The sequence below is a fragment of the Stegostoma tigrinum genome, chromosome 1 (assembly GCF_030684315.1).
Source record: "Stegostoma tigrinum isolate sSteTig4 chromosome 1, sSteTig4.hap1, whole genome shotgun sequence".
Lineage (NCBI taxonomy): Eukaryota > Metazoa > Chordata > Chondrichthyes > Orectolobiformes > Stegostomatidae > Stegostoma > Stegostoma tigrinum.
The window spans coordinates 76,971,962-76,985,566 of record NC_081354.1 but is presented as its reverse complement, the minus strand read 5'-3'; the positions used below and the strand labels follow the sequence as shown (position 1 = coordinate 76,985,566).

Genomic DNA, 13,605 nt, shown 5'->3' with positions numbered 1-13,605 from the left:
TGTTTAAATGCCCCTAATGTGGCTGAGTCAACGACATTGTCAGGCAGGGCGTTCCACGCTCTTACCACTCTCTGAATTAAGAACCTGCCTCTGACATCTGTCTTAAATCTATCACCCCACAATTTGCAGCTATGCCCCCTCATACAAGTTGACGTCATCATCCTAGGAAAAAGACTCTCACTGTCTACCCTATCTAATCCTCTGATCACCTTGTATGTCTCTATTAAATCCCCTCTTAGCCTTCTTCTCTCCAATGAGAACAGACCCAAGTTCCTCAGTCTTACTTCATAAGGCCTTCGCTCCAGACCAGGCAACATCCTGGTAAATCTCCTCTGCACCTTTTCCAATACTTCCACATCCTTCCTGTAATGGGGCGACCAGAACTGTACGCAATATTCCAAGTGAGGCCGCACTAGCGTTTTGTACAGTTGCAGCATGACATCACGGCACCAGAACTCAATCCCTCTACAATAAAACCTAACACACCGTATGCCTTCTTAACAGCACTATCAACCTGGGTGGCAACTTTCAGGGATCTATGTACATGGACACCAAGATCCCTCTGCACATCCACACTACCAAGAATCTTTCCATTGACCCAGTATTCTGCCTTCCTAGTATTCTTCCCAAAATGAATCACCTCACATTTATCCGCATTGAACTCCATTTGCCACCTTTCAGCCCAATTCTGCAGTTCATCCAAACCTCCCTGCAACCGGCAAGATTCTTCCACACTGTCCACCACTCCACCGACTTTCGTGTCACCTGCAAACATACTAACCCATCCACCTATGCCTGCGTCCAAGTCATTTATAAAAATGACTAACAGCAGTGGTCCCAAAACAGATCCTTGAGGCACACCACTAGTGGCCTGACTGCAGGCTGAATATTTTCCATCAACCACTACTTGTTGCCTTCATACAGAAAGCCAGTTTCTAACCCAAACTGCTAAATCTCCCTCAATAAGCATATGGATAATGATGGGACAGTGTAGGGGGAGGGGCCTAGATTCATTCACAGGTCAGCGCAACATCGAGGGCCGAAGGGCCCGCCCTGCACCGCACTGCTCCATGTCCTAATCCCATGCCTCCACATCTTCTCCAATAGCCTACCATGTGGAACCTTATCAAAGGCTTTACTAAAGTCCATGTACACGACATCAACTGCCTGACCCTCATCCACATGCTTGGTCACCTTCTCAAAAAACTCAATGAGGTTTGTGAAACACGACATGCCCTTGATGAATCCATGTTGACTATCTCCAATCAAATTGTTGCAAAAATAAAAAAGAAGTGAGGGGGACAAAAGAAATGCAAGAATTTTAAACAGTTAAAACTAGACTGGCTGTACTTCATTCGAATTGTTCTCGTCAAGTCTGGAGTTAGGGTGATGCTGCACGTTGCCTCCGAGAGATACCTTGAGATCAGCCACATGCCCTCCTTACCCTGGGTGGGTCAATTTCCTTTACAAAGACTTTTATCAAATCTCCACATCCAACACTGCCATTATGCTGGGATTTTCCAATTTTTGGTTAAAGTTTTACCTATTAATCATCACTCAGTTAACTCCCCTTAAAAAAATGATGGATTTGGTTATTTTATCTCCATGCTGATTTGTGGGAATCTCTCTGCACAGACTGGGTACCAGATATGGTCATTCTTTCAAAAACCATGAAAGGCTTTCAGATATCCTGAGTTTGTGAAAGGCACTATATCAATAACACTATCTTATGGTGCCTGGCTGTAGGAGGGGTTGAGAGGGGAATGCAGGGAAGGAGAGGGTGCCATTGGCAATTATCATGAACAGACTCTTTGTAATAGTGCAGTTACAAAGGCCAGGTCAACCAAAAGGAAAAAGAAATTTAAATCAATCTGTTGAAATGAAGGATAACATATACAAACAGTGTTACACTACACTCTCCTCCTGTCCCCTCCACCTGCATCGTATTTTGGCTGCTTCTAAAAAGAAACAAACCAAACTAGATATATTACAGAAGGCATGGAAAGAAATTGCAAGCATAGACTAAAAGCTGCCCTTCTACAGGAGCCAAATCCTATTAGGCCAGTCATCAACATCCAGATCAACTCCTAACTAGTCAGTTACAAGTGCCTTAATAAAGCCTGTCAGGCAAAGCAGGGACATGATGTGCTGTGGGCAAGCTAATCTGGAAAAGATCTCAACACATTAATCATTACTCTGTTCAGCAAATGCTGAAAGAGAATCCGAATTGCACACTTTAACTCTTAAGTTGCAGAATAAGTTAACAGTCTGTATTGGTGCAAGCTCAACATTTCCAGCACAGCATTAAATGCTAATACAACATCTCACTGCATTCATTTTAGCTAATGTCCCAATACACATTCCAAACCACTTTAGGTGCATCACAGAAACAGTAAGCTATAAAAAAGCACATTTTCAGACAACATGAATTGTTTTCTGTGAAGAAGCACAAGGAATTTTGGATAGAGGATACCAAATTGCACAACAAATGATCGTGCACACATTTTCCACCAAACCTCTTCATCCCACAATGCCTTCCACTTGATACCGGTCAACTGATAAAATCATTGTTTCTGACGTAATACCAATGTGAAACAATGCACAATAACATGAAATGTTGCTGATGTTGCCACTTTGACGACAGTTTTAATACTTGAGATTTGAATATAAAGGGAATCTACATGTTTATTTGTCTTGACTGAATTCTTATGGCATCTACACGTTTTCAAACAATGCTGGTGTTTTCGCAACATGAATGGCATATTATTGGTCAGTATTATAGTTCAGGGTGAAAATGCTGTGCTCCAAGTCAGGAGTGAAACACCCTCTTTACTCAAATTCCTATCATGTGACACGACACGACAGCGCTAAAATGTGACCTTCAAAGCTTCAATTCTAAAAAGTATTGAAAATACAATTACAGGTACCAGAGCTTTCTACAGTATACTGATACAGAAAGAAGTTGCCGAACAAAGATTTCTTTACCAATTTAATCGGCTGTATTACAGGCAAATGAAGGGATCGGTAAAGGTGGAGGCACCTTTCCTTTCAGTCAATTTAAACATTGAAGTAATGCACACAGGAAAACCACTTCCATCATAATTCCACCAACTTGATCTTGATTTGCTGAAACACCAGAGAAGCTGGCAATTCATGGCTTACACCACTGTAACTCAATCCTATGATTCCGATGATATCATCTTCTTTACAATAAGAAATGGAAACTGAAGCAACACATTATTGCAGTCCAACTTCTGCGGAAACAACATGTTTCCAAAACAATTCCTTTTAAAAGCACCTGCTCTGCACCCACTCAATACAGTACTGAACAGTACAAAGTTCCACGTTCAATTTCTGGTGTGGTTAATGAGCTGATTTCAGCAGAGTAGCCAAGCAACATCTCCACTCCTCCACATCTCTGGGCTAGAGAAATGAAAATCATCCAGGTTTCGCGAGCTCTAGCTAGAGACCAAGATTGCAAAGTGTTTGTGCACAGGCACTTAAGTAGTCAGTAATGCCTACACAGGTCAAATAAAAATCTGATGCTTGCTATCAAAGCTCATATAGATGAGGTAGAAGAGAACAAATGGCGCCCACAATGAAGTGTGTGAAACAGCATGAGGTGAGTGAAGAAAGCAAGGAAGAAACTGGGCAATGATCAGTATATCTCTTTGAATGACACTACAGGAGGCTGAAGAATGGAGGAGTGAATTTGACTCTTCTTCTTCATCACTGATATCTACTATGGAAGCAAAGGCAAAGTTGGGTCCTGCAATTTAAAGTAATGGGTCAGGGGTAGGGAAGGCCAAAAGGGACCTGACAAGGCGGAGAACGCAGATATGTTGCCAAATGCAACAGCAGGGCCTGATCATTTCCTTTTAGGTTCCACTTCCTGCCTGGGCTGTTGACCAAACTGACAGAAATAAGAATACAAAAGGAAAAGGTGTGTGGAAAATCCTGATCAGTTCAGGCAGTGTCTGTGGAGAGAAAGGCTTGTTGTTACTTCAGATTTGCAGCGTGTGTAATATTTTGCTTTTGACCAAGTTAATAGGCCTACAAGGTTAGGGTAGGGTTAACATTGGTGATGGTCAAAATTACAACCAATACTGCCAGCTTTCCTACTTCAGGTCATCAGGATGCTTTCTCTATCAGAATAGAAGAACATAGGAACAGCATTTGGCCATTCAGCCCCACCATTCAATGCAATGATGGCTGATCTGTGGCCAACTCCATAGGCCTATCATCTTTGAGCCATATCCCTTAATACCTTTGCTCAATAAAAGGTTTTAAATCTTAGATAGAAATTAAGAATTGATCTAGCATCAACTGCCATTTGTGGAAGACAATTCCAAACATCTACCACCCTTTGTGTAAAAGTGCTTCCTAACATCTCGTCAATGGTCTGACCCAAATTCTCAGGACTATGCCTTCTAGTTCTAGAATCCCCAGCCAATGAAAACAGTTCATCTTCATCTGCCCTTTTCTTCCTGTTAATACCTTGAAGACTTTGATCAAGTCTCCCTTAACGCTCCAAATTCTAGAGAAAACAGGACCACTTTCTATTACTTCTCTTTATAACTTAACTCTCCAAGTCCAGATATCATTCTTGCAAACCCACAATGTACTCCCTCCAAGGCTACCAGATACTTCCCAAGGCATGGTACCCAGATCTGCTCACAGTACTCCAAATGGGGTTGAACCAGGGTTTTGTACAGCTACAGCATAACTTTTTATTATTACAGTCCCCTACATACAGAAAGTCAGCATTCCATATGCCTTCTTGATTATTTCAAAGAAACAAAGAAACCTACAGCACAGGAACAGGCCCTTCGGCCCTCCAATCCTGCGCCGATCAAGACCCTCTGTCTAACCTGTCATCTATTTTCTAACGGTCTGTGTCCATTTGCTCCCTGCCCATCCATGTACCTGTCCAAATATATCTTAAAAGACGCTAACGTCTCTGCATTTACCACCTCCGCTGGCAATGCGTTCCAGGCGACCACCACCCTCTGTGTAAAGAACTTTCCACGCATATCTCCCTTAAACTTTCCTCCTCTCACTTTGAACTCATGGCCCCTAGTAATTGAGTCCCCCACTCTGGGAAAAAGCTTCTTGCTATCCACCCTGCCTATACCCCTCATGATTTTGTAGGCCTCAATCAGGTTCCCCCTCAATCTCCGTCTTTCTAATGAAAATAATCTGAATCTACTCAACCTCTCTTCATAGCTAGCACCCTCCATACCAGGCAACATCCTGGTGAACCTCCTCTGCACCCTTTCCAAAGCATCCACATCCTTTTGGTAACGTGGCGACTAGAACTGTACACAGTACTCCAAATGTGGCCGAACCGAAGTCCTATACAACTGCAACATGACCTGCCAACTCTTGTACTCAATACCCCACCCAATGAAGGAAAGCATGCCATGTGCCTTCTTGATCACCCTATTGACCTGCGTTGTCACCTTCAGGGAACAATGGACCTGAACACCCAGATCTCTCTGTTCATCAATTTTCCCTAGGACTTTTCCATTTACTGTATTTTTCGCCCTTGAATTTGATCTTCCAAAATGCATCACCTTGCATTTGCCCGGATTGAACTCCATCTGCCATTTATCTGCCCAACTCTCCCAATTTCCTGCAGCTGTCTGTAGCATTTTAAAGATCTTTTTACCTGAACCCCCAAATCTCTTTGGATACCTACCGTGTTTAACTTAATAACATCCAGAAAGTACTCTGATCTCACCTATCTCTCACTCACTTACATTGAACTTCATCTGCCACAACTTTGCCCATTCATTCAATAACACGTTATAATTTTATACTATCATCTCCATAGTTTACAGTGCCTCCTACCATTGTGTCATCAGCAAATTTGGAAATATGGCCTTCTATCCAAGTCATTAATAAATAGTGTGAATAATCAAAGCCCTAACATAGATTTTTGTGGAACATCACTGCTACATTCTCAAATTGGCAGAATGTGAAAGTTTTTATGCCACTACTCAAAGTTATGTTAAAGCAGCCATTCAGATATCAGTATCTAAAATCTTGAATTCTTTGACAAATTATTTTGTTCAATCAGACTAAACTATAGAGAGCTTTGGCATTGGTCTAAACTGATAAACTGGACAAGAAACAGAACTTTTGGCAACGACGCTGCATTGCATGCACCTCAAATCTAAATTGTTTTGAAATGATACAGTTGGTAGTTACGGGTCTTTCAAGGCAGTGGAAGCATCCCCGATTCTGAACCAGGAGGCTAGGTTCAACTCCCAAAAGGTGCGTCATGACTTCAACAAAAACAGAAATTGCTGGAAAAAGTCAATTGGTTTGGCATCATCAGTGGAGAGAAATCAGAGTTAAATGTCTTGAGTCCAGTGACTCTTCATCAGAACTTCTGGACAGGTTGATAGGAAACATTCAGTCACAGTTGACAGTTCGAGGATGTAGACAGAGATTAGCGGCAATGTTAGGATAGGAGTATAACTACAGGATGTGAATGGCTATCATAAGAGGCTTTACTGAATACTGGAGTGTTTCTAGATCTACATTCAACCAGATCTGCATCAAATCAATGAACAGAAGGGTAAAGGTAACTTGTTCAATAAATAGGTGTGAACCCCAAGTCCCATGTTGACTATGTAACATTGCTGCAATGGGAGGCGGATTGTCAAATAATCGACAGGATTTCTCCTCGCTGTTGGCAAAACTACTCAGGCTCGCTACGGAAATTGATCAATAACATGAACTGGAGGAAGCAACTTAGCAGGTAGTTTAAGAACATGTTGGAGTCAGGATTCATGAAACATCAAATTCAGAGAGGAAAACTAATACTTCAGAATCTTTCATGGCTATTCTGTACACAGATAGTGGCACATAGGAAACTAGAACAATCAGTAACAACACCACTGGGGAGAGGAAGGACAGAGAACAATATCAGGGAAGTGTGATGAGGCCAACAAACAACCCTGACAGCTGTGAACATGAGCAGATGTAAAGAGGTTCCTTACACTTCTAAGGCTTTGCTATTAAATAGATATATACGCATGCACTTTTTACAGCATTCAAGAAGACTTTGGAGATTATTTACATCCTAAATACTGTCCAATTCAAAATGGCCCAAAACAAATTTAGTCAAGCTATTAGAACTAAAATTTTAAACACTGTGATACTTCAAAGTCAGAGGTTTTAGTAATTCCCGCTCTCTGAAATCTAAGATCTTAAATTAGCTTCAAGCTTGTTCACCTACTCTCTATTGTTTTACAGGTCAATTTCGGTAATAAATTTTCCAGTCACTTTACAGAAACAGCCTGAAAACACATGCATGTCCAAACTTTAAGTGCTTACATGACAGACTAGGGCAAACAGCATGAAAGACACGATTTAATAAAAACGCAAAGTGTTTGGTGATTAATATGTCATCATTTTCGAAACTTACCATTTTATCATAGATAAGTAACCAAATTTTAGATCCAAGACGAGGCCACGATACAAAAAGAGATGCAGTCCAGATGTTTATTCAGCAGACTGAAGTGTACATTTACAAGAACTTCAGTGCTGGAGGTTGCCCATCTGAGTGACGCAAGCAACTCTCCTGGTGGGTACCTCAAAAGAATCTTTGCAATGATCGATCAATCTCACCTCAACCTTGAAAGTAATGCCCGGGAGGCAGTGCTAGGAGCCAGAGCAAACAGACATTCCTCATTCATAGGCTGTTTTCACCCTCTTTTTGAAAAGTTCTAACATTCACCAAAGGAAACTACAGGGACAGAAAGCAAACTCCTCTAAAACGAGCAGCTCTGGAGAACATCAGACCTGCAAGAGACTTCTCAGTCCACTGACTAACAATTCCGTCCTCCTGTGTCAAGTTATGCTGTGTTATTAAGACAAACTGTGGTTTGATTGGCTGTGAACTTCCTGTCTCTATTTCCATTACAATTAACTTCAAGCTCTCTGAAGCTTGAAAAGCACATCCAGCAGTAAGGATCTGTATTTCTGAAGTAAAGCACCATGGATACACTGTTTACGCAACTTATTTATCAAAATGCTTTCTGAAGTTCATTAGGACTCATTAGATCTTAAGAGCAGCAGTGAAGATGCTTATCAGGCAAATGCCAACAAAGTTAATTATGTTGCCATGTGCCAAGGATGAAGACAACCGGACTGAGCTTTCTCTGCCCTATTCCTGAAAAATCAGTGACACGCAGAGACATTTTCTTCCTGAACTAAACACCAAACCCAAACTTCCTCTACAATCTTTGTGGGTATGGCACCCGAACAGGAGCAAATGTAAATTTAATGCAAATTAATTATCAAAAGATCTCTGCACCAGAATTTCTCCGATAGTGCTCCAATTCAACGGCAATCTCCTCCACAAGTATCTGGAGTCACAACTGGCCATTTCATCCTTTCAGTCGATTACACCATTCAACTATCTAACTGATCAGCATTTTAATTCCATACAACCACCTTGGTTTCATAACCCTAGCACCCAACCAAAAAAAAACTATCAACTGAAGTCATGAAGTTTTCTAAAGAAAGGTCCTGACCCAAAAACATGAACTCTCCTGCTCCTCTGATGCTGCCGGGCCTGCTGTGTTCCTCCAGCTCCACGCTGCGTTGTCTCAGTTTCCAACTGATCTCAATCCAAAATGTTTAGGAAGATTTCCACTATCCTGTGTGTGGAGAAGCGCTCTTTAGTATTGTCCTTGAGCAGACTTATCCTAATTTTAGGTTGGGGTGATACCCTGTTGTGCAAACATTTCTGGATGGAGTGACTGCTGCTTCTGCGCATCTACCTCTGGGCCAAACAGGTTGGATTCGGACATCCCTCTAGACAGCCTTGGGAAGCAGAGACCGGTTGAGGCAATTGTTAGGGTCACCTCCAGTGGGGGACTGGAGCTGGATGGGTTCAGGTGACTCAGTTTGGTTCTTGAGCCACTGCTTTTCTTGCTACACATTAACAACTTTGACCCAAGTGCATTTAGTACAACTCCAAAATCTGAGACAATACAAAGCTGGGAAATATGCTGAACTGTAAGGAAGATAGTGACGGCTTCAAGAGGAGACAGACACTAGTGGAATGGACAGAAATGTGGCAGATAAATTGTGAACAGATACAGTTTGGAAGATGATGATTTTGTGGACAGCACGGTGGCTCAGTGGTTAGGACTGCTGCCTCACAGTACCAGGGACACTGGTTCAATTCCGCCCTCGGGTGACTGCCTGTGTGGAGTTTGCACATTCTCCCTCTGTCTGCTTGGGTTAGATCTGGGTGCTCTGGTTTGATCCCACAGTTCACAGATGTGGAGGTGAGGTGGATATGCCATGCTAAATTGCCCATAGAGTCTCGTGATAGGAACAGGCGTGAGTCTGGGTGGGATGCTCGGATGGTTGGTGTGGACTCAACAGGCTGAATGGCCTGCTTCCACTTGGTGAGATTCTATGAAAAACGAGGAAACAATTTTAAAGGGGGTGCAGGAACAAAGAGAACTAATTTGCACACACATTTCAAGATGGTCAACTTGAGTAGAGAAATGGTCATACAGTATCCTGGGCTTTATGAATAGAGGCAAAGAGCACAAAAAAAATTATGAACTTTTATAAAACAGTCTCAGCTGGAGTAATATTTCAAATTGTGGACACTGCATGTGAAAGTTGGAGGGAGAGTGTAGAAAAGTTTTACGAGGACGGTTCTAGGGTTAAACAACTTCTGTTATGTGGATAGGCTGGAGAAACTAGGGTTGTTCTCCTCAGAAAAGAAAGAGATGGTTGAGAGGAGATTTAAATGGAGACATTCAAACAGCTCAGGGGGCTAGGTGGAGGGATTGAAAACCAGAGGACATCGATTTAAAGGTGGCTAGCACAACATGAGGAAAACCTTTTTAATCCCGCAGCAAGTGCTTAGGCCTTGGAATGGACGGCCTAAGAGTGTGGCAGAGGCATATTCAACTGAGGCTTTCAGAAGTACATGAAGTGGGGAAAGAAATGCTGGAATATTGGGAAAGTCAGGGGTGTAGGACTGACTGAGTTGTTCTTGCAGAGAGTCACCACAGACAGACAATAGGATGAATGCCCTCCTCCTGGGGTGTAACCAATGAAAAAAATCAATTTAAACCAGAATATTGCAAAGAAGAATGTTATTGATGCGAGACTTGGCATAAAATTTACAAATGTCATTATATACAAAAAGCTGAAAGAAAACCATGTAAGATACAGAAAAATAAAAGCCAAGGAATGCCTGTGAAATAGCACAAGAATTCAAATGTTATTACAAGAAAAAAACAGAACTAAAGAAAGTCAAGTGAAGGAAACTGCAAAAGACTCAAAAATCGGATGACTGAAGAATCAATCTTGGGAACACTAACATTCATGGTCTGCCAAATGAAAATGTCTTCATTTTCTACAGATGCCTCCAAAGCTGACAGCTAAAGTTCACATAGCATTCTACACCATATTACTGAGTGACTACTGGAATCACACAGGGAAAGAACTAAACAAAAGAAAATGGACATTCAATTAATGGAACAACCAGCAATACAAATGCAATGGCTTTATTCACACAGTTTATCTGAGGATTGGGCAGCTTTGGAAGTGTTCTTGTTCATACTTTCGTTTCCATTGACCCTTGCTGGTTCAGATAAAACCAAAAGTTAGCAGTACAGCAAAACTTTTTAAAAAAAAAGTTACTAATTGGCTTGGAAGATATGCTATAAAACCTATGAATAGGTCCTTCGGCCCACCACGTTTGCACCGGCTGCAATGCTATTTCAGACTAATCTTATCTGCTTGCAGATGGCCCTATCCCTCTATTCCCTGCTGTTCACAAGTGTGTCTAAATGTGTGTGTGTCTCTTAAACATTGCTCTCATACCTGCTTCAACCACCTCCCCTGACAGTGCTCCAGGCACCTACCATCCTCTGCAAAAAAAAACTGCCACGCACAGCTCCTTTAAATTGTTCCCCTCTCAAACTTAAACCAATGACCTTAGTATTTGATATTTAGATTTAGATTTATTTGATATTGCCACATGTACCTCGGAACAATGAAAAATGGACCATGTTGTCACATTCTGGAGCCATCTTGGATTACAGAATAAGTTCATAAATAAATTATATAAACATCAAAATATTGAATATATGTATATTAATTAATATAATTAAAATTAAAACAGTTTCAAAAGTACACCTTTCCCTCTCTGTAGGCTTCACCTACTCTGTTCCTCAAGACTGTGCCGTCCAATATCATCCCAGGGGTCCTGGTTCCACCCTGGGAAAAAAGACTCCAACAGTTAACCCTGTTCATGTCTCTCATTATTTCATACACTCGAAATCAAATCATCTCTCAGCCTCCGATGAACTGGCAAAAACAATCCAAGCCTGTCCAACTTTTTCTTATAGCCAATATACTCCAATCCATGTAACATCCTGGTAAAAAAAGAGATAGTAGGAACTGCCGATGCTAGAGTCCGAGATAACAGTGTGAAGCTGGAAGAACACAGCGGGCCAGGCAGAATCAGAGGAGGAAAGTTATGTTTCGGGTCGGGACACTTCTCATTTCTGAATCATCATAATCCAAATATGACCTAAATAAAGTCTTGTACGGCTGCAACATAACTTGTCAACTTTTATACCAAATGCTCCAACCAAGAAAGGCAAGCATGCTGTATGCATTCTTTATTACATTATCCAGTTCCAGACTGCTATGGACTTGTAACACAATATCCCACTGTATATTATTGCTCTTGCCCTTTACTGCACACTTTCCTCTTGCAGTTAACCTCCCAAATTGCATCACCACACACTTGTCTGGATTAAACTCCATCTGCTACTGCTTCACACAATTTTCCAACAGATCCATACCCTGCAGTATGTTTTGACAACTTTCCTCTCTATCCACTATGAATTATGTTTCACAGAAAACACCACAAACAGAGAAGGGCAAGAGAGATGACACACAACCTGTCACAGAAACGTCATCTAAAAAGAGAGCATTGAACACTAATCCCAAGAAGATCATGGAGCCTACAAACAGGACAATAGCTCCTTCATAATGTTCCTGTAGGTGAATGTAGAAAAGATTCCCAAGGATGAGCTGTGTAAACACAGAGACACGTTTAAAATATAGGTTCGAGGGAATTAATACTCTGAAGTGCTTTATAAGTAATTCCTACTCATTGACTTTGATACTTCACTAAAAACAAATATTGAAAATATAACACTTCAGCATTTACAAACTCACATGTGGTATATGCAGTCAGAATAAGGAACAAGATTCCCAGTCATTTATGGAATGTCTTACAAACTGCTCTAAGTCCATTCTTTGTGGCAAGGCCCAAGGATGGCCTACACACTGCGCTATAACCTGCTGACACACCTAAGCGGGCAATCGATGCCCACGAAGATTTCATTACAGAGCTATCCACCTTACCACAGAACAGCAAGCCACAGCATGTTTGCATGTTAGCTTCAGGAAGAGGTGGTATGGAGAAGAACGGAGGGGGAAATTACCTCCTTGTCAGGAACTGACTACCTGAAACAAATATCAGGCAAGGTAACAGCATGAGGAGAAATCAAGCAGCAGGCATTTAAAATCTAATCAATGAAATAAACAAATGTGGACAGCATTAAAGACATTGATGTTTGTAACATCGCTTAAAATTGATACAAAAGCAATTCCAGTTCATTATACAACATAAAACAGGAGACTCTTTTCAATATCTATTCCTTGATGGGACTCCGTGTTCCTTTATCTTAGAGACTGCTGTGGTTCAAGAAGGCAGCTCACCACTACCTTCTCCAGGGCAACTGGGGATGGGCAATGCCCACATCCCAAGAATAAATAAAATCATCCGTGTCAATTAGAACATCAAAAGACTTTGAACAAATAAATTCAATAATTAATATGGAATATAATACTAAATGGGATATTAAACATGACACTAACAGTAACTTGTAGGGAAATTCGCATCGTTTACCTTCACGCTCCTGGTCAGAATAAGATTCATCTCGATCTTTTCTAAGCCATTGTTTTCAACTGCAAAGTTATAACAGTTTTCCGTCTGTTTAAATATTCTCACATTATATAGCAAAAGATCACCGTTGGCAACACAATTTGGACAAAAAGGCTGGTTTGCTGCTATACGATGGGAAAAACCAGGATGATAATACTCAAAACGATAAGGCATTTCTGCAATTTCCCAATGCAAAACCAGACTTAAAAGAAAGTTACATTGAACCTCCAGTACAGGTGAGTTGACCCTTTTGCTCCATACTAGTGTTCATACAGTAAAAGAGCCTCCTCTCACTAATTATCTTCTGCACTTCCCCTATATCACACTGCTCCTTTCTCTTTCATGTGCACATGTAAGGGGAAACGGGATGCATCAGTGTTACCTGCATGTGGCAATGGGTTGCATGAGCTCACTGTGTACTCAAACTATATCCATTTATTTGTTGTTTTGCCACATATAGCCACAAGTACAGCAGCTTCTTTAGACTCATCCTATCAAACCACTTCATAAATTTTGAAGGCCTCTCTGAATTGTTCTTTCTGGAGAAGAGTTCAGCCTGCTTAGTTCTTCCTGAAATTTTTCTCACTCTAAAA

General features: G+C 41.3%; 1 protein-coding gene across 8 annotated transcripts in view; it reads right to left on the bottom strand.

Moving 5' to 3' along the window:
* The window catches only part of shroom3 (shroom family member 3), a 402,329-nt gene that overhangs the window by 76,498 nt on the left and 312,226 nt on the right, over positions 1-13,605 (bottom strand). The window contains exon 1 of one of the 8 annotated variants that reach the window (XM_059646415.1): positions 7,439-7,460. The exons of the other annotated variants lie outside the window; for them this stretch is intronic. Within the exon in view, the coding sequence (XP_059502398.1) occupies positions 7,439-7,449 (11 nt within the window). The 5' untranslated portion in view covers positions 7,450-7,460. Of the gene's footprint in view, positions 1-7,438; positions 7,461-13,605 lie in introns of those variants that run through there. 8 annotated transcript variants of the gene reach the window in all.